Source organism: Scardinius erythrophthalmus, assembly GCF_964197995.2.
Source record: "Scardinius erythrophthalmus genome assembly, chromosome: 22".
NCBI classification, from domain to species: domain Eukaryota; kingdom Metazoa; phylum Chordata; class Actinopteri; order Cypriniformes; family Leuciscidae; genus Scardinius; species Scardinius erythrophthalmus.
In genome coordinates this window covers 17,573,284-17,594,908 of record NC_138242.1, presented here as the reverse complement: position 1 = coordinate 17,594,908, position 21,625 = coordinate 17,573,284, and the positions used below count along the sequence as shown (strand labels likewise).

At 37.9% G+C, this 21,625-nt stretch overlaps 1 protein-coding gene across 5 annotated transcripts in view; it reads right to left on the bottom strand.

The window, feature by feature from the left end:
• The window catches only part of ncoa2 (nuclear receptor coactivator 2), a 105,567-nt gene that overhangs the window by 40,856 nt on the left and 43,086 nt on the right, over nt 1-21,625 (bottom strand). For all 5 annotated transcript variants that reach the window (XM_081353245.1, XM_081353244.1, XM_081353247.1 and 2 more), the window contains exons 3-5: nt 14,720-14,824; nt 13,388-13,560; nt 6,115-6,218 (exon numbers count right to left, since the gene is read on the bottom strand). In XM_081353245.1, the coding sequence (XP_081209371.1) occupies nt 6,115-6,218; nt 13,388-13,560; nt 14,720-14,808 (366 nt within the window). In that variant the 5' untranslated portion in view covers nt 14,809-14,824. The remainder of the gene's footprint in view (nt 1-6,114; nt 6,219-13,387; nt 13,561-14,719; nt 14,825-21,625) is intronic.

Sequence of the window (21,625 nt, the reverse complement as noted above, 5' to 3'; positions counted from 1 at the left end):
ATTACAGGCTACGGCTCTATTAGACTGCATACTTGTGTCGCACATCCTGACGGGTGCAGTGAAGGCGTCTTAAAAAGGGATACATTATAAGAGCTTTTTTATGCATTGGTACTGCCAATACGGGATACACACCATCGTTCCAATGTTTGGGTTCGGTAAGATTTTATGCTGAGCAAGGCTACATTTATTTGATTAAAAAAAAACTGTAAAAATAGTAATGAAATATTATTATGACCGCCGCTAGCGTAGCTAGCGAAAGCGGTCATATAGGGATTGTCAAAGTTTTTTTTTTTTTTTTTTTCCCGTCACCTTACTGAATTTTTCGTCAACGATACCAGGGACACCGAAGCACCGGGGAACATGAAATTTGGTGGGCATGTAGCCCCACTAGACTTCTAAGGAAAAATTTCGTTTGGTCCCCGGGGGCCACTCCCCCCCTGCGCTGGGCCCCCCCAAACCCAAAAAAATGCAGTTTTTCCTAAATAACTACATGAACCATGGCACCGAGGATGAAGAAATTTTTATGGTATGTTGGTCTACTAGACTTTTACGGAAAAATTTCGTTTGGTCCCCGGGGGCCACTTCCCCCCCCGAGCTGGGGCCCCCGTAAATTTTTCGTCAACGATACCAGGGACACCGAAGCACCGGGGAACATGAAATTTGGTGGGCATGTAGCCCCACTAGACTTCTAAGGAAAAATGTCGTTTGGTCCCCGGGGGCCACTCCCCCCCTGCGCTGGGCCCCCCCAAACCCAAAAAAATGCAGTTTTTCCTAAATAACTACATGAACCATGGCACCGAGGATGAAGACATTTTTATGGTATGTTGGTCTACTAGACTTTTACGGAAAAATTTCGTTTGGTCCCCGGGGGCCACTTCCCCCCCCGAGCTGGGGCCCCCGTAAATTTTTCGTCAACGATACCAGGGACACCGAAGCACCGGGGAACATGAAATTTGGTGGGCATGTAGCCCCACTAGACTTCTAAGGAAAAATTTCGTTTGGTCCCCGGGGGCCACTCCCCCCCCGCGCTGGGCCCCCCCAAACCCAAAAAAATGCAGTTTTTCCTAAATAACTACCTGAACCGTGGCACCGAGGATGAAGAAATTTTTATGGTATGTTGGTCTACTAGACTTTTCCGGAAAAATTTCGTTTGGTCCCCGGGGGCCAAACCCCCCCCCCCCCGCGCTGGGGCCCCCGTAAATTTTTCGTCAACGATACCAGGGACACCGAAGCACCGGGGAACATGAAATTTGGTGGGCATGTAGCCCCACTACACTTCTACGGAAAAATTTCGTTTGGTCCCTGGGGGCCACTCCCCCCCCGCACTGGGCCCCCCCAAACCCCAAAAAATGCAGTTTTTCCTAAATAACTACCTGAACCGTGGCACCAAGGATGAAGAAATTTTTATGGTATGTTGGTCTACTAGACTTTTACGGAAAAATTTCGTTTGGTCCCCGGGGGCCACTTCATGTGTATGATTAACTTGACATCCTCTGGGGGTATCCTCTGCTAAGTTTTGTAGAATTTCATCCATGGGGGGGGTATAAAATAAATTCATTTATGTGCACATTTAGTGACTGTACACTCATCGGCCTGTAGATGGTGCTGTTGAGCGAAGGGTTGCTGGTTTAGAATGATACTGTCACACACACACATGCAGGAATACAAACAAACGCAAGCATGCACACACACTGACATCCACACGCACAGACACACACCCATACACACACATACAAATCCACATGCACAGACACACACACACAAACACACACGCGCACACATACATACACGCACAGACACACACACACACACACACACACAGACACACACACAAACACACAGACACACACACAAACACACAGACACACACACACACACACACACACACACACACACACACACACACACACACACACACACACACACACACACACACACACACACACACACACACACACACACACACACACACACACACACACACACACACACACACACACACACACAGACAGACATGCACATACTATTACTTTTTTTAGGTATATACATAAACACGCAATACAGCCAAATTACTCCACGTCATTTATTTTTGTGGAAAGCCAGTGCAGACCTGAGCGGCGGTCATATTTTGTACCGCGATGCGGTACATCTAGTTACAATCTTTATTCCTGTGATGGTAAAGCTGGATCATTACTCCAGTCTTCAGTGTCACATGATCCTTCAGAAATCATTCTAATATGCTGATTTGCGCTCAGTTCAAAAGGACAGCATTTATTTAAAAGTCTTTACTGTCATTTTTGATCAATTTAATGCATCCTTACTGAATAAAAAATAGTTTAATGTTCACAAACTTAATCTAAACTGTTAAATGTAATCTTTAGCAAATATAAATATGCATCTATCATACTATACATTTTATTTATACATAAACTGTCATGCTTAAATTCACCTGTAGCATTAAAACATGCTTTTTACCATTTTATTTTTTGTTTATTTTGACAGAAGTATAGAATTGTATTATTTATTATTAGTTATCAGCCGTTAGACAAAATTATCACCGTATCGGCACATTCCTAGTAAAGGTTCAGTTTCTAAAAATAAATTATCTTAATTGATTTAATAATTTATTAAAAATGTAATGTAAACCGATATATTGGTCTACTTGCATATGTTTAGCTCCTCAGAAGTAGCTTCCTTGAGATCTTTAAAGTGTTTGTCTGTGCGAAGACGAACTTTCTTGCCTGCTTGTGTCGGAAATAAAACAGCTCTCCCGAATCTCAGCGCTTCATAGCGTGTGACAGAAATGATATTGACGAGTCTTAATTGCACGAACGCAGCCTTAAGTCAAGCATTTCCTATCAAGATGGTGTCAATTAGGTCTCTGAATGCAGTCGGGCCCCTGAGGGCCAATAGCGATCGCTATAAAAGCTGCTGTTTGTTTTAGAATGTGGAGCAGCAGCTCGGAAATCATTCTTTAATCTGCGGCGGAGCGTAATAAGCTCTAAATCTTTTTATCAGCAAAACAAACACAACGTCTCTTCCAAACACAGAGAATTATTTCACAAACACTCGGCCGTAAAAAAAAAAAAAAAAAAAACTCTCAAGAGAAGTAAAGAACAAACGTACAGTCTCCAGAGACGGAAAAAGAGAGAGGGAGTGAGCGAAAAAAGCCCACAAGTCCCTGTTTGTGCACTGCTCTAGATGTGGCCATCTGGTGGGCACATTCAGCAAACATCGCAGAGTAAACATGGAGGAGTGCCAAATCCACCTTTATTTAGCCAAACTTATGCAACTCTTTAAAATGTGCTGATGGATGTGTATTGCAACATGAATGGAGCTGGGTGGGCCTGGCCCGGCCCGTCCTCACTGTCCCGCTGTGGGAGGTTACATAACTTCCTATACAAAGGAGAGACTGGGTCCAAGCTCATCGTGAGGTGCGGACACCGAAATCGGACACACAACCAGTGGCACACTGAGCTTGGCCACAAATCCCCACACACTGCTTCGAAGAACACAAAGCTGCTTTAGCGGATCCTATGGCGAATCACACTTCAGCTTCCATCACCAAACAATGGGGTTTTTCACTGGGGCAGGGGGGGGGGGGGGGCGTGCAGCACTGCAAAAGCTTCACACAAGGCCTGTTTGTGTGCACGAGTGTGTGCGATGTGTTTCGGTGAGTGTGCGTGCCCGGGCGACGCTGGAGGGGCTGTTATGGGTGTCGGGTGGAAAAGGGCAGTCGGCTGAGTTTCCCCCTCTCTGGCCCTTTGTCACAAGTGGTTTTTAATTAGGTGCATTATAGCGTGTGGGTGTGAATTGTCCCTTCCTTCGGCCGTTTCAAACAGATGGAAGATCAAGCGCGCAAGCACGCAGGCTATATTTGGCATCCGCTTCGTGTTGATTCGGTGACGGAGGACTTCGGAGGCTATAAATACCCCAAAGAGGAGAGGGTGTGAGAGGAAGATGGAGCGGCTGGATGGGTGGATTCATTCAGAGCTGGGCGTCCTGCCTGCTCGGCCGACTGACCGAAGTTGTTCGTTTGCACTACAGAGATTTGAACTGTTATTTAAGGGGGTAGTTCATTTTTATCACTCTTTTCTCACCCTCAACCCATCAGCCAACAGAATTGGAAAAAATTTTGGTCGGACAAACAGACAGTTCCACCCCAGCTCACACCATAATGTGACATTTTAGTGCACTATGAACGAAAAAAACTGCTATCACGGCCAGCATATCTGATGTTTGATGTAGAGTTAAGTGAAATTACATTTTGATGTGGGTTGGCTATCAATATAACACTGTTTGAACATTTCTTTAGATTCTTAATCGTTAACTAAAATTAAAACTACAACTAATGCTATTAAAATCCGTTTTTGTAATTGAAATAAAGCAGAAATAAATCATACATTTTAGGGGGTGTTGCACGACATCGTCGTCAACTAAAAATGACAACTTACACGACAAAGGCGTTTATATGCAGGTTTCAATCTGCACGTTTTTGAAAATGATGCCGTTTTAGTCTCTGTGTAAGCTGCAAAAATGCAAATTTGTGAAAACGTTGACGTCATGCAGGTTACATGTTCAGTATATAGGTGCGTAGATTCAACACGAATCAACTTCAGATTTGTTTGAGTTGGCATTTTTGGATTAAAGTCGTGTCGACTAGTTGCTGATGACGTAATTAATAACAAATAAGCGTGTACTTCAAGCTGAGACTCAAATGTGGGTTGCCTTATGCACATCTATGGCATATGACAGTGCTGACCACAAGGCTATTGCTCCTACAGAACAGCTTATTTTTATTAGTTCTTTTGTCTTTGGGTCGTTATATTTCTCACAGATTTCTGTTCGTTCTAATGCAGATAAAGATAATATCACATACAGATAAAGTAGCACAGTAAAGATTACATTTATATGTATGCATTAGTGAGAGAGCGATTGCGTGTGAATTAATTCTACCTGGCAACGTCTTTCTACTAATAGAGAAGATGTGGGTTTTAGTTACTAAGAAATATATGCTAGAACTTTTCAGTTTTTAAGCTGTTATATTGATAAATCACAGAACTGTGTTGACGATACATTTCTGCGCTACTGAATGTTTCTGTGTGCGTACGATCTGTACGTGATGTGCAAGCTACTGTCTTGTCTGTGTGTGTGTTACAATGAAGCAGCAATTACATGTACAATAAGCTGTTTAAAATGTGCATTTACCTGATCAACTTTGAGCATCCGAACGGTATAAACAAACATATCTTGTGGAGCGCTCGGAGTATGCGTTTATTTGTCAATTTAACTGTTGGAAACAGAGCGTAAAAGTGGACTCCAAAGATTTCTTATCCTGTTGCGCCCTCTATAGGCAATGATCAGTGACTAGTCAACATCAAGTTTAAATCGTCATGGCAGATCATTAATGTCGACTAGTCCGTGAAACCCCTAGTGCGCAGTGTTTCTTTAGTGACATCGCCAACTACTGGCCTGGAGTTTTTAGTCGTTTTCGCGGATCCGTGTGAATGGGGATCATTTTGACTGTACGCAAACTATTCAAAACCACCAAGGAAAAACCTTTACATTTTTAGTACATCATTGTTGTGTAAACGTAACCTTAGATGAAAAATGTTCAAATGTACATTAAAACTTACTAAAAAACTACTAAAATTTCTAAAATTAAAACTGAAATAAAAATAAATGTTTTTAAATATTAGCTTTTAATATAAAAAAAAAAAAACTACGAACAACAAAAATGACAAAAGCAAACACTGAAATTACTCAAATTAAACTAAAATTAAGTTAAAATATTAATAATAAGTACTATTATATTAGTATACAAATAACACTAAAATAACACTGCTTCATAGAAACGCATCACTATGCTTGAGCATGTTTTTCATGTCAAAATTTGTGCTTCTCAACTGTCAGCTCATGAGATCTTTATTTAGCAAAAGGATGGAGGAATTTGGAGATTTAATCATCAAATGGCTGCCAAATTTTTTAACACAACATACAAAAAAGCATTCTAAGACTCTGTCCGCCATACATGGTTAACGCTTGGCTCTTCCTCGTGCACGTCTGCCTGCATGTTCTGTGTAACCTAGTAAACACACAACACAACAGACCCACCTCCAGCATCATTGGTCCAAGGGCATCTTTGTCAATAACACTTTGGCCTGTCGACGACACATCAGCTTTCTGCACTTCATCCTCATTGGCTGCAGCAGCTTTTTCTACAGGGGAGAAAACGGAAATATGATCAACATCACCGTCCACTATAATTTTACTATTTTATGTTAAAAGTCAAAGGGTGAATAGGATGTACACAATTACAGTCATGTAATCATATTGGCTATCAGCCTGTGACTGAGATGCACATGAAAAAAGATACATTTTGCATGTCATAATGTGTTATACTTGGCAAATTTGATGTCAAAGCAAGTCTAAAACATGATTCATGTTGATGAATTGCCAGTGTATAAAACCAAGTAAATTAAGATTTGCCATGAATTATTAAATGGCAGAGCTTCAAACCATAGTAATGAGCCTTGCCTCCAAATGCAGGAAATACTATTACATTGGTCTCAATGGGATACACAAAAGCGAGAAAAAGTCTTCCCAGAATTTCTTAAAACAAATTGTTTTTTAAATAATATGCAGTGAAAATTAGACTTTGGAACGACACAGAACATTATTAAAGTGTTTTTCCTTTCATTTATGTTCATACTTTTATTTGATGGACATCGCTCATATTGTTTCAATGATTGAACTAACCCCTTGCTAACCTCATATTTCTATTGCCTTTAGTTATAGTTGCATTATTCTAATTTGTATTGATAGAAGACATCCTGAAATACAATTAGGAGCATTAGTTTTACCTCCAGTCTTCTTTCTCCTTGAATAGAGGACAAGTTAAGCAGAAATTGGCACTGCTTACTCTGTTTCCCCACTAAGTGAATACGGTAATTTGGTACGAAACTCAGTCCTCGGTTGGAAACATCAACATTTCCATATAAGAACTTAAAACCCTTCTTTAGACCCTGCAGAGTTTAAGTGTTTTATTTTCAAATTACACTAAAGACACTTCATGTGGTCTTGCTAGCTTGAGCATATTAGCATTTCTTGAAAGGGCAGTTCTCTCTCTCCCTGCTCACTAAAGCGTTTCATTTTATATTGCACACACGCACCTTTTTAAACCCCTTTCTCACTCTTTCATACTGCCGTGCGCTTGTTGAGACATGCTGTTATGGCACGCATCCGGACCTTAGCAACACATGAGGCAGAAGCTGTCAGGCTAAATGGGTGCATGTGAAGCCTCACATAACAGCCATGCAGCCAGCAGCCTGGACATGAATGGAACCGTCAATACACTCATGCGCGCACACAGACACCAAACAAACCATTATATAAAGAATGGAGAACATCGTTCTCCCCAACAAAATGACATGATTTGTAAACAACGTCGGCAAAGCTCTCATGATGGAGCTAAATTAGTGCATCTCAGAAAGAACTGGGACACACTTCACCACAAATATTAATAAAAATAACAACACATTTTAATTTGTAGGGGAAAGATTTTTTTGTGTGTTTTGTGTTATTTACAAAATCACAGAATAAAAAGTTAAAGAATTTGTCGGTAATTAAATGCAAAATAATTTTGAATTGCTATGTAAATTAATGGAATAGTTTGACAATTGTGTTTTATTGCCCTTAAAATAATTGTCATTAATTTTAATTGGTAAATAAAGTCACAATGAAAAAAAAAAAACTAAAAACTAAAAAAGCCTTTCTTTAAGCAAAATAGAATTTCTTATTTTATTATTTTTGTGGTGATATACGACCACATAATGCTGGGAAAGTGGCTCAACTCTCAATAACACGATAAGTGAATGAAGTGAGGTGATAAAGCATCTTCTGAAGTGGAGTGTTATTGTTAAATCAAATCAAATACCATAAAATATAAATAGCAGATGACAAACTTAAACTTGAAAAAAAATGAAAAATTTAGTTTTGCAACTAACTGAAATAAGATAAGTTGAAGTACTAAAATGACTAAAACTGAATTAAAAATAAAGCTAAACAATATATATATATATATATATATATATATATATATAAAAAACAATTAAAATTACAAAAGAAAATAACTAATTTAATTTAACAAACTAAAATGAAAATAAAATTAATTATTACTAAATACTAAAATAACACTAATAATTCCTGCTGTCAGTGAAACATCCTCAATCCTGCAATTCCCCAGGACCAATCTAACTTCCGGTCTGTACCCATCCATTAAAAGGAGTAGTCCTCGGGATCATCAGTGGATGCATTAGGCTCACAGAGGACACGATAGAGAGGCAAACTGTGCTGGCATGATGGGTAGCCATATGGCAAAGAGAGAGGGCCATCCATCAGCCTCCCTCTCAGGCCGTTCTGGGATGCTCCAAACGCTGCTCTTTCCGTACATGTGCATGTGTGTCTGGGAGAGATACGCATGCGTACACTCCTGATGATGAGTGGATGTGAGCGTGTTGTGTGTCAGCAGGTCTTTGTGGTGCCCAGCAGGGACTGGTAAACCAGCACAGCTGCACCAGAGGTCCGGTAATAACTCATTCCCTCTCTCGTTTCAAACTCGGCTGCAAAAAGGTTTCCTTTCTGTCAGCCAATTGCCGTCAAACAGGAAAAAAAGCAATTTTATCTCCAGAAAAGCTGTGAATCAGGTCACACCATCACTTCAACAGCAGATGGAGTTTCTAGAAGCCTTTAGGATCTGCCCTATCAGTCACAATTCAAAGCCCCGCCCAAGACTCTGCTCTCGACCAATCAATGCACATCCTGATCATGGATTCTAGGTCATGATGACTCTCCATGGCCCTCATTTATCAAAAGTGCGTACATCAAATTTCCAGCGTACACCTGGCGTACACCCAAAACCACGTTAACTTTGAGATTTATCAATATGGACGTTGGCGTACGGCACGCTCAAATCCTACGCCAGCTCGGGAGGTGGTGTACGCACGTTTTGAGTGCGGGAATGCGCAAAAAAACAATTCCTAACACCACAAAACGCACTGACAAACTAAAAGATATAATATAATATGACCCACTGTAAAAAAAACAACAACATAGTAATTATAAACTTTGTGTTTATTTTTGTGCAACATGGACTTCAATGTTTAATTTGTGTGACTTTACCAGAGCATTTGAATTGTAGGCATATGTATTCCTTAAGTTGCGAGCCTGTGCGCTTTACCTGACGTTTCAAGCCTTGTTTATACTTTCGCCTGGCTCCGCAGCGCGAGTCTCCGCAGACTGCGCGCGCACCTCCCCAAACGGACGAGGCGTTTATACTCGAAGCGCTCGCCGTTGTACTATTCTTTGAAACGATGGTTAGGCCAGGGTTAGGCCCGGCAGGTATGCACGGACTGGGTTTAGTAATGAAAGGCTTCCAATGACCAAAAAAATAATTCAGACTGACAAAATAATAAAAATGCCATTCTTCTTCTTTTAAATAATAATAATAATAATACAAATAATACAAATAATAATAACGACATTCTTCTTCTAAATAACAAAAAGCGTCATTAATAATAAAAATCTAGAAATCAATTTTGTTTCTTTCCACTTCCCTGGTTTCGCTTTCTCTTTTTTCAAAGAAGTTTCTCTTTAATTTGCCGTCTTCCGTGTGTCCATGGCGTAAAATGAGGGCGTGGGGGGAGCGGAGACTTGAATATATAGGGGCGTGTTATTCTAATGACGATCGTTTTCAGCCGCGGCATTTATCAAGGGCAGGTATTGCGTACACCAGAATTTCAAAGGTACGCACAGCTTCATAAATCAGGCGATGAGAGGAGTGTAAGCATAATCTTACGCCAATATATACGCCCGTTTCTACGCAAGATTGATAAATGAGGGCCCATAGGAGGATTCCAGATCACGTCACCTATTGGGTGTTGTTCAATCTCTAAATTTATAAGCGCCGCCTCACTAATGAACAAATTAAACTGGTATAATTAAGAATAATCCCGTTTTGAACCAAGTTTTGGGTATTAAATGTCTAGCAGATGACCTACACAATGAAAACACCCTTTTCAGGCAAATCCATCAAATTGTGTTTTCTATACAAACAGGAAGAAAGCGGAAAACTGTAAGCATAGCTAGCTTAATAGCATATTATAATTGCACATGCTCATCTTGCACTCTTTTTGTACTACGTGAATTATACAATCAAATCACAACTTGCTGAGAAAAGGTTTGCTAATATTTTGACCAGCAAGCAAACGTAAGCAACCACCCATATCGTAACACCCAATCAATCGCATAGCAATGCACAAAAAACTACTCAGAGCACTGTAGCAACACATAGCAACACCCTGGCAAAAAAATCACAACACCTTCACATCATGATGGCAATTTTTGCATAGGCAACATTCAATCAACGTTTTCTTCTGTGGAATCAAAAACTGACAGTTTAGTGACCATTCAATTTCACTGTGTGGAAAAGAAAAACATTAATGAAAGTGAAGAGTGAATGAAGGTGCGTTCACATTTACCTTTGTTTAACTATTTTTTTTTGCGATCAGAATCCAGTCAATTTTAGAGAGTAATTCTGTGTGAGGGCAAAATATTTCTCCATGCAGATTTCGCAGCGGGTTCAAATTGGTAGCTACATTATTGACAAATGACCCACAAAATTTTGCTAATGTGACCACAGCTTGAGGCTGTCAGTTCCTGTGCAGTTTGTGTAAGAAAGAAAGTCATGGAGTTTTAGGTGTGAGGATTTGTTTCTTATTTTTAGGTGAACTATCCATTTAAATGCATTAAAGCATTAAAGGGGTCATGAGAAATAAAATTTTCCTTGAGCTTTTGACAAATAAGAGGTAATCATACTATAAGAATATCCTGTAAGTTTCAGAACTGAAAACTGAACACATGCATTTGAAGAGTGCAAAATGTTGTGCAGTGCCAAGTTTTGAAAAAACACAGTCACTGCATAACCTTCCTTCTGACGTTGGATTTGCAGAGTTTTTACTGTGTTACTATTGCTTTGTTAGATCGTTTGCTATACATGATAGTGTGTACGTGTCTAACCATACAACTTCACATTGTTTCTCTTAGTAGGATGAAAATAATTTAAACTGTGATTAAACTATATATAGAAAGTGATCAGAGAACGCTCCCTTTACAATCGCTGAAGATGTCAATCAAACAGCGCAAGTTTATCAGTTCTGGACTGAAAAATCAAGTTATAATAAACAAATGTCTTATTTACATTGTGTTTGCAACTGTTAGTTATGATGAAAGCATTCATTTGTGTGCAGAAATCATGTTGCAATGACGAGATCACTGCATTCATGCGCTCAACATGTCTGTGATTGGCTACAATGCTGATCACTGCAACCTTTCATGCCATGATCTAAATATAATGCTATAATCAACACTTATCACGATTAGTTAACCTTGAGAGCTGTAATAGTAAAAATGTGCTAAATGTTTCATAATATATTTATAATATTTCCATACATACATACATATGTGTGTGTACGTGTATTATATATATATATATATATACACATATACATACACATATACATATATATATATACATACACATATACATACACATACATATTTATATACATATAGACACACATAGATACATATATACAAACATACATATACATATATATATACACACACACACACACACACACACACACACACATAACCCCACCCTAACCCTAACCCTATATATATATATATATATACCATCACACACTACAATCCCTACCCTACATTACCTCTCAATGAAAGTAAATTATCTCTTCAGAGAGACAATTGTTGCTATGGGTCTGAATAAAATTTGAAGAACACGGAATCGTGACTGCTGCGCTCAACACTTAAGGCCTTGTTTACAGGCAAAACAGGCCCATTTGTGTTTGAGACTGTACAAACCGTGTTAGAGCAGTGTGTGATGCTGTGCCCGTGTGGCATCGAGCGTAGTGGAGGAGAGGTGAAGGAGGGGTAAGGGACGGCACAGCAGACGCCGACCATTGCTCAGAATTACATAACCCAGAGCGCAGTACATCACAAACAATCTCCATCACAGCCCAGGCAGAATCAATGCAGATACACACACGTCAAACTAGAACTTATTCTGCTTCCAAAATCATATACTTCCCTACTATATAGTGGGCCTATGCGGAAATCACTATGCCAACATAGGATGTCCGAATAAATAGTATTCGAAAAACAACTAGTTTAGTTTACCCAACACAAAGTACCTGGATGACCTAAGTACTAGGGCTGTGCGATTAATCGCAATTGATTTTCGATTTTGGCTTCCAACGATTATGAAAACAAGACAATTGAGGTAAAAGGATTATTGTGCCGCATTCCATCCAACGCACTTCCTTCCTTCGTTTCTCCCTAAAAGCCTAAACTTAAAGAGCCCAAACAAAATTAAGTGTTGTAAAATGCAGTCTACTGTTGCTTAAAGCTACACTGTGTAGTATTTACTCTCGTGACTCGCTCGTATGTATTCTAAATGGCAGATTATACATTTACGAGAATACTAATTAGTTGGTTGAAGTGATTACACATTAATGAGAACGTATAATCTTGAAATAACAATGTGTCTTTTGCTAAAAATCAACTTAAAATATTACACAGTGTAGCTTTAACTGCGGGATGTGTCTGATGTTAAAAAGTGTTAATAAAAGCACATTAAGCCGCAAAAGAGAGACTGTTTAGGTGGCTTTCTGTGTGTGCTCCAAGTCGGAGATATACATTCATCCGTAAAACTTATCAAGTAACTAAAAGCATAGCATTTTAACAGCACAACATGCTAACAAGCACTGCACTTGAATCCAAATCACTGCACAAGAAGCGCAAATGTGTCCCGAATCAAAAATCCCTGATAACTCAGAACAACTGGAAAATATGACAAATCTAGAAAAGTAAAGAAACTGTGACTTCTAGTCAAGTCTTGTGTTTGGTTTGTGTTTGTTGCAACAGTCAGTTTGCAGTTAGCATGATGCTAATCTGTCTAGGCACCTGATGAAAGCCAATCTGAAATCTATGGCCGATTTGACAAAGCTCTTTCTCAAGATCTGATGAGAGACCAAACATATTCACAAACAACCTGAAAATGCCTACACATGTCCAAAGACTGTGTTAGCTCCTAATAACTTCTAGCTTAATGCAAAGGTCCGAATATGCTAAACCAATGAATGTAGCACTATGTAGAGATTATGTTTTGTAACGTCTTACCTCAAGAGTTTATAATTAATATGGGGTAATCTTGAACTTTCTAGGACATTTGTCATGTATTTTGATTTGTAAATTTATTAGAAAGACAAGTAATTATGTGAGCTCAAATAAGAGTCCATCAGATTCTTACCTTGCTCTTTAATTTGACGAATCTGTTTCACGGTTTCCTTTAGGATTGCACATTTGTCAGGCTTGACATTGAAGTTGTCGATGTCATTGAAGTTTGCGAAAATCAGCTCTGCAAGCTCCTCTATGTACTTATTTTCATGTTCCCGGTTGCGTTTCTCAGTGCTTCGTTTGGGACTGTGAAGAGAAACAAAAAATATTTCTGACTATAGAGCAAAAAATACAACTTCAAAAAATACAATCAGACCTGCACTTAACATGCTTTTAGAAATGTACTGGTAACACTTTACAATAAGGTTCATTAGTTAATATTAGTAATGTATTAACTAACATGAACTAACCAACCTATTTGTTAATCTTTGTTAACGTTAGTTAATAAAAATACAGCTGTTCACTGTATATTCATGTTAGTTCACAGTGCATTAACTAATGGTAACAAGATTTTAAAAAAGTAAATGTTGAAATTAACATTAACAAAGATTAATAAATGCTGTATACGTGCAGTTCATTAGTTCATGTTAACCAATGTAGTTAACTAATCTTAACTAACGAACCTTATTGTAAAATGTTACCATTTTACGGGTTAAGACTGCTTTGGAAAATATCACGGTTTCCTCAGTTTATTTTCTATTATTTTGGCAAAGAGAAATTTGGCATAAATTCATCAAAGCAAACACATTTGTAACAAATTTGCCACCTTCAACAATAAATCAAGAGATATTTAGCCTGAGTTTTTGTTGAAAATTCACACACATTCTTTCATTCAGTCTGCGATATTTTAAAATGTTGTACACACACTTCTGGGTGTCTTTGGATGATACATTGCATTTAAGATGACATGTCACATTTGAGCATGTTTAAAGTGTGAATAGCCTTTAGACAACCCTCTACGGCATCTCACCTAAAAAAAATCTAAACAATCATTGCAGCAAGACCCTCTTTTCTGCATTGTGTTTCACACTAAAATAGACAACAGTTTCCAGAGCTCCTTCTATATGCCACCTTAAACAGGTTGCATTTTCAATTTGCTGCTCTGCATCTTCAGCAGTTTGCACAGAAAAAAAATTGTCAATACAGAAGGCGTGCATAGCTACTTCCTATGAATGAATTATACAGACTGATGTTTCCTGACTCAGTGGAAAAGGGCTTTATATAGAAACGTGTATTATCTAGGATGAGCTCCACCGGTGGGAGGCCTGCTCAAGATTATTGCAGTTCAGCTGTAGTGTAGACACTGAGAAACTCATTCTACAAACTAAAAATGTGTATACTGCAAAGCATGCAGTTTCAGAGTTCACTGTAACCTGCTGTTCAGTTTGCATGATGTGCGAGGTACCTTGGGCCCAGGAGGTCTGATGGGCATTCCTTACGCTTCTGACCCTCTGACCTGGCAGGGTCCGATGAGTTTTCCCCGACAGCACTCATCCTCAATGCATATCACCTAACGGAGAAAATGTCAACGTTAGAGATTCAGAAAATGCTCAAAGGACACATCATCTTTAGGTAGGCTTGACAAATGAACACACTTCGCTTCACTGCAACATATAACGAGGTGGACCAATGAAAAACATCATATTGAGTTATCTCCTGAACAGGTTAAACAGCACACTGTGCCAACTATTTCTAATGTGCTTTGAGAAAGACAGTGGATAGAGATCTGTTTAACAGTTCAAAAACTTGCAGTTAAGAATCACAATGTCATAAAATTGAGCACCTGACGATTTGCAAACAAGCCAAACTGCTCTTCTGAGAGAGATTCATGTGGAATCAATCAGTCATTAAGGTACTTGTGGTTAAAATGACTCTATGAGGGACTTGAAAGAATTTGGGAGGTTTTTATGCTTTCGCTTGGCCTGAGAACACTCACCTTGGCAGCTTGCATTTAAAAAAAATCTCTAAAATAAATTCCTTATCAATTAATACAGAATTTAATGGCTCTTTACAACGGCCTGACAAATTGAATGACTAATTAGAGATAATTGAAAGCGAGAAGGCTTAGGGGTTGTGTTCAGAGGTCATATACTGAAGATGTGGGTTGATGCTGGGAGGCGTAAGGAGGCCTGTGAAAATGAAAATTAGAGAAAATGGAACAAAAAAGGGATTCAATTATATTGTGCGACAATGGGGGTCCCCTGAGATCAAGTGAGAGAAAGGAGAGGGCAGAGCAATGAAAGAAAAGTGGAAGTAACACGAAAGTATTTGGGTTTGAGAGTGGTGAGAAATAAAAAGAGAGTAAGGGGTCAGAGAGTGAGAGAACACAATGTGCTGTATACTGTACAGCACAAAAAGACTGTTGAGCATGCAAATTTTCATTTGACAAGCCCCAACAAATACGGACACAGGCAGAGCCATTTATCTTTCCAACATGTGCTACAATATGTAATGTATTTTCACTTTCCATTCACATTTGTGTGCCTTATATATACTTAGAGTTTCACAAAAACTGAATATTCCCACGAGAGAGAGAGAACTAGTACATTTCATCATCTAGTACTGTTCTCAATATGATGAGAGAAAGAGAGAGAGAAATGTGTCTTATCACAAGGAGAAAATTAACTCATATAAATTATTGAATGAGGCTTTTTAATAATAGTGTGCAACATTAAATGGTGCATGACTGCTATATATATCGCAAGTCGCTTATGCTCACCAAGGTTGCACAGTGAAAAAGTTATATTGCAAACTGGGTAACACTTTATGTTACAGTGTCCTTGTTACATATGTTACATGTACTTACCATAGTAATAACAGTTAATTATGCATAATTACATGCAACTAACCCTCAACCCTATAGTAGTACATGTAGTTGCTTAATATTACTCAGTACTTATAGAATACACGTGACACGTTAAAATAAAATGTAACCGCAAATTGTTATTACAATGTGCTGATTTTGGTGCTCAAACCTTTTTTTTATTATTATTACAAATGTTGAAAACAGTTGCACTGCTTAAACTCTATACTTTTTCAGGATTCTTTGATTAATAGAAAGTGCCAAAGAACACATTTATTTGAAATAGAGATCTTGTTTTAACTTTAAATGTCTTTGTCACTTAATTTAGTGTGTCTTTGCTGAAAAAAATGATTCATTTCTAAATAAAACCTTATTATATAAAAGGTTTTATTTAGAAATGAATAGTTTATGAATGAATAGTTTAGAAATGAATAGTGTATATATATATATATATATATATATATATATATATATATATATATATATATATATATATATATATATATATATATATATATATATATATATATATATACAGACAAAAAAGAAAGAAAACTGTGCATGCAACATTTAGGATACATTAAAGGCTGCTGAAATTCTTGTCATAAATAGAGCCGTTAATGTAATGGAAACCGTTTCCAATGTTTGCAGCCTCTGGGGTAAATTTGTTGAAAATAACATTCAGCGTTCCAATAAAAACATATAAATAGCATTATGTGGGCTAATTGTCATAATTGAAAATAGCAGACCTATTTTTAAAAAGGTGGAATTACGGTAATGGTCCGTTGCAATTTAAGCATTATCCCCTCAAAAGCATTGTTAGATCATTTACTAGATTTCCACTTCTGAAGCCAAACCAGGAGTCCAAATTTTTCTTTTTTTTTAAGTACAAAGCAATACATTACGTCAACAAAAAAACTAAAAAAACAGGCATTTCAGAGTGTTGATGAGACCTGTTGTGAATCTGGTGCTAATTTAAAACACCAGGCAGCGGAAGTTAATGAAAACACCATCCTTCCCCTCTCCGATCTCTCTCAGGGCTTCATCTGCAGTGTTCGGGAAGCAGGCGGAGAGACACTCGGGCCAGCACACGAGGCCAACACACTGGGCTGCGTTCAGGCCAAGCTGACGCACACACATTGCCTTGCATAATTTGCAGCCTCACTGTAGGCCGGCTGGGGGAGTCAGAGCTGGAGTGAATGGAGCGCTGGTATTGAATCCCTGCTGGATTGCAGTGCCCTACTTAAACCTAAAGACAGAGAGGCCAATCAAACAGCTCTGGGGGACGAGGCCAACGCTACAGACACTGGACACCAGCTAACTAGAGAAAACAGCAGAGAAAGATTCATTCAAACCGCGCTAACCTTCGAGCCTGAGAGACATTCATCAGCGGGACATCTGAATCGTAACATTACGTAAGGCCTTCTGTTAATCACGGGGCCCTTCTGTCCAGCTTAATGACAAACGGCTTCTTGTGACACAGCCTAGAAGATTTTCCGTGCCCCCTCGGACAGTAGACACCACTGGAATCGCAAATTTATTTAGGCAATGTCACTGTTAGCATGACTGTTAGCATTACTAAAATAGAGTCGATTCTAAAATAGACAACGATGTAGAGCAGCGGTCGGGAACCTATGGCTCGCAAGCCACACCTGTCTGTTTGACAAAAATCACGAGGCTCGCCAGGTCTTGCACCCTTTCCCAATGATCGATACAAAACTGGACATCAATAGAGATCAGGTTTTTGTAGAAAAAGCAACCAATTACAATTCCTTAAATCCTTTGTTGTACCTACTGAAGTTAATGAAAAGAAAAGTTTAGAAGATCAATCCTCAGATTCAAGCGAAAACTATTTAGCAGCGAAAATGTAAAAGTAGGCTACATATAAAAAAAGTGACTGGACTGAAATCTATAGTTTTATTAAAACTGGTGCTCTGTGCCAAGAGACATTTCAAGCATAGTAAATGCCCGTCTTGGTGAGTATACTATTCACATGATTAAAAAAAAAAAGAGAAATTGGCTCTTTGATCAAAAAAGGTTCCCGACCCCTTATGTAGAGTATCATTGTACCAAGTATTGTGGTATCAATAATCATAACATTTCACTGGTGTTGGTTTCGAATGCATTCCCCAAACAAAACCATATGCGCCCAGCTGTCAGGTGCACAGTTTTTTTCCATACCAAGACAAGAGAGCCACTTCAACCTCTACAGCCTTACTATATATAACTAGCTCCTTCACTCTTGTGACTCGTCATACAATCAATTGTTAATAGCAGCTTCTCAAAGGCCGCAAGGGCCTTCACGCAGAAAGGTAGGTGTTTCGGACTGAAACCATCACCGTAATGAGAAGAGTCGAGAGTTAGACATGGTAGCTAGTGATTACAGAGGCGGCTTTGAAATGCTATCAGCTTTCCCCACTAACCGACACAATCCGATTGGCTGAAGAGGCTTTAACACAGATGGAGGGAACCAAAGTGCAAAAGATTAATACAACCAAATATCTGATACAATGGAAGCAACATCAAGCAGCTTTTTTGATAGATGTACTTAAGTCAGTGCTCTGTACTACTGGTGCTGAAGACTGCTATCAAAGCTGGTTGAGAAACACTAATTAATTTGATTTGCTATCATGCTTGCAAACTTTGGTATATGAAAATACATGACAAATTAGCAATATTGACAAGAAACACAAAACTAAAAATAATATATATTTTTTTAAATTAAAACTAACCTAAAACAAAAAATAAAAAATAAAACAAAACAAGAAAAGATTCATTAAACAAAATAAAACTAAACTAAAACTAAACAACAAATTAAAATAAACAAATAACAGACACACACACACACAAAAAATCTAAACAAAAGTGACAACATGGACTGGACTTAAGGCCTTTGATGTCAACAACAAAATATAACTGAAATATTTTCTTTTAAATGTTGATATGCCAATTGATTTTGTTGATTGTATGAAATTATATGATTAGTTAACAACAAAATTCCCTTATTCTCTTTAAAAAAAATAAAAATAATAATAATTATATAATCAATAAGTTATGACAATATTTTTTTACATTGCTTTAACTCATCAAAATAAGTTAAGTAATTTTCCACTTTTTTATAAGTCATACAAGATTAGGATAAGGCAGTTTAATATAATTTAAAAAGTTGATTGTACTTCATTTCAGGCAGCAACTTTTTTTTTTCTTTCACAGTGTTGCATAATATGTGCTTAGTTGCATTTGCCCTGTTGCATTTTTGGCCAATGACCCACGTGTTGAGAACCACTGTCATAAATCACACTCAAAAACACCTTTTAAAACTGTGCTGATAACAATCGCCCTTGACATATTTGCAGATACTCTAATAAGTTTATATTATTAGGACAGCTACACTAGAGTTCAAGAGCTCTCTGAATGGAGTTTTCACAGAGATGCCAACTACCGTCAGGCTGGGAGGACACAGTAATGAAACCGCAGGCTCGAGGCGACTGATAAGATCTCTACTGAGTGGGCGTGCTTGAAAAGGAAAGAGACGCTTTCTGTCTTTTCTTCCGCCCTCTCAAGTTAGAAGCAATTACGTTTTCTTAATGGGTTGTTGATGAAATTCTCTTTGATAATGTAAGTGAAAAGAATGTAAAACAGAGTTAATGTACAGTACTCTATACACTGGTGCCAGACTGCTTTTGACAGGTTTACAGTTAGCAGATGTCCCGCAAGCTGCGTAAATCACCCACATACGCTGAAGAATGAGTCAGAGATGTTGGTGTCCCCTAAGGCAGGGGGAGACAGTCAGAGGTGTCTGATATCCAGATACCCCCACACAGATCCGTATGATGACTAGTGATATGGTGACCGGCTTGTGTTAAAACTCCCGGTGAGAGACATGCGTCTAATAAACCTCACTGCTCTAAATATATGCATGCACACAAATACGTGGAATCTGCAGAGGAATAAAGTGTTAGTACTAGACACACACACACACACACACAAAAAAAACAAAAAACCTTCCTGATATTATAATTCGGGCTTATGTAAGGAGATACATATTTTCATGTTATGACTGGTCATCAATAAATGGCAGATTAAAATTCGATACCATTTTGCATAAATTAAAAAATAAAAGACTAAAAACTAAAATTAATCCTTTTAAATGCTATAAGTCTATTGAGGCAGCAGATTATACAACGTTATAATAAATGTGCGATATGAAAAAAATGGAAATGTACGGTATGAAAAATGGAAATTAAGATTTTTTGTGTTTTTATAAGAGATTATTAGTGTTTTAAGAATGTTAAAAATGTACAATATTGACTGATACTGATAAATAAATAAAAATCTGTAATAGTAGCAGATAGCCAATTTGGTACCAATGTCACTTTATATTATATTACACGATTATAGTATTCATTAATATTTTGAATTAGCTTTTATTTTATTTTTTCATTATTTTTTTGTGTACATTTTTTGTAAATTTTATGTGCTTTAATTTATTTTATTTGAGTTATTTTAGTTTATTAATAATTAAATAAATAAATAAATAAATAATACATATAATTTAAATGATAATTTTATATAATTTGATAAATACTTTGTTTCAACTTCTTTGTATTTCTATTTAGCTTTAATTTAATTTAAATTTTTAGTTCTAGTCATTTTAGCACTTCAGTGCAACCCTAAAATTGGAAAATTCTTGCAATGCTTTTTCAAGGTCTGTTTCTGAATTTATGAAGAAAACCTCAGCGATATTAGTTAGCAAACACTACTAATTCAATTAGCTTTCAAAAACAAGCACATCTTAAATAGTGAAAATATAAAATGTATATCTAACTGCAACCACTACATACACAGGGTTTTTCCTACATTGAAAATTTTTTGGCGGCCGCCAAAACGATTTTTTGTCCCGCCAAAGCCTTATTTGATCTGTAATTGGGTTTTGTGAGTGAAGCAGGCTATTGACGGAGTGACAGAGAGAACGATCACAGCGCCCCACCCCCGCGCGCGCACTCTCCGTCTTCTTTGCTCTCTCCCTCGCATCAAAATCAACTGATCCTAAAGGTCGGAAGATCGAATCCATGTTTCACGTGGTGCATTCGGAGAATATTTTTGCTGAATTAGCGCTGGGTGTGAATTGCAGTCAAAAAAAAGTTGCCTTATCTTCTCTTACATCTTGTGACAAGCATTCCGCACATGCAGCTGACATAACTTTAAATAAACGCAAAAAATCTATCCAGTTTGAAGTGGTTTAGGGGTCTCGATATGACGATTTTTGATCGTGGATGATTATAATGTCTCCACGATCTGCTTTTAAAGAAATATCGTAGAATCGTGCATTATATCTGTTCTGGCGCCTCTTTTTTTTTTTTTTACAGTCTACTATGGTCCCAACATACTGAACAACGCGACGTATATTCACATAAAATGTTAACGCAGCGGAACGGAACGGGACACTGCAGTTCATAATTTACATGTGCTTTAATGCCTTGTCGGTTAAACATTTAGGCTAATTCG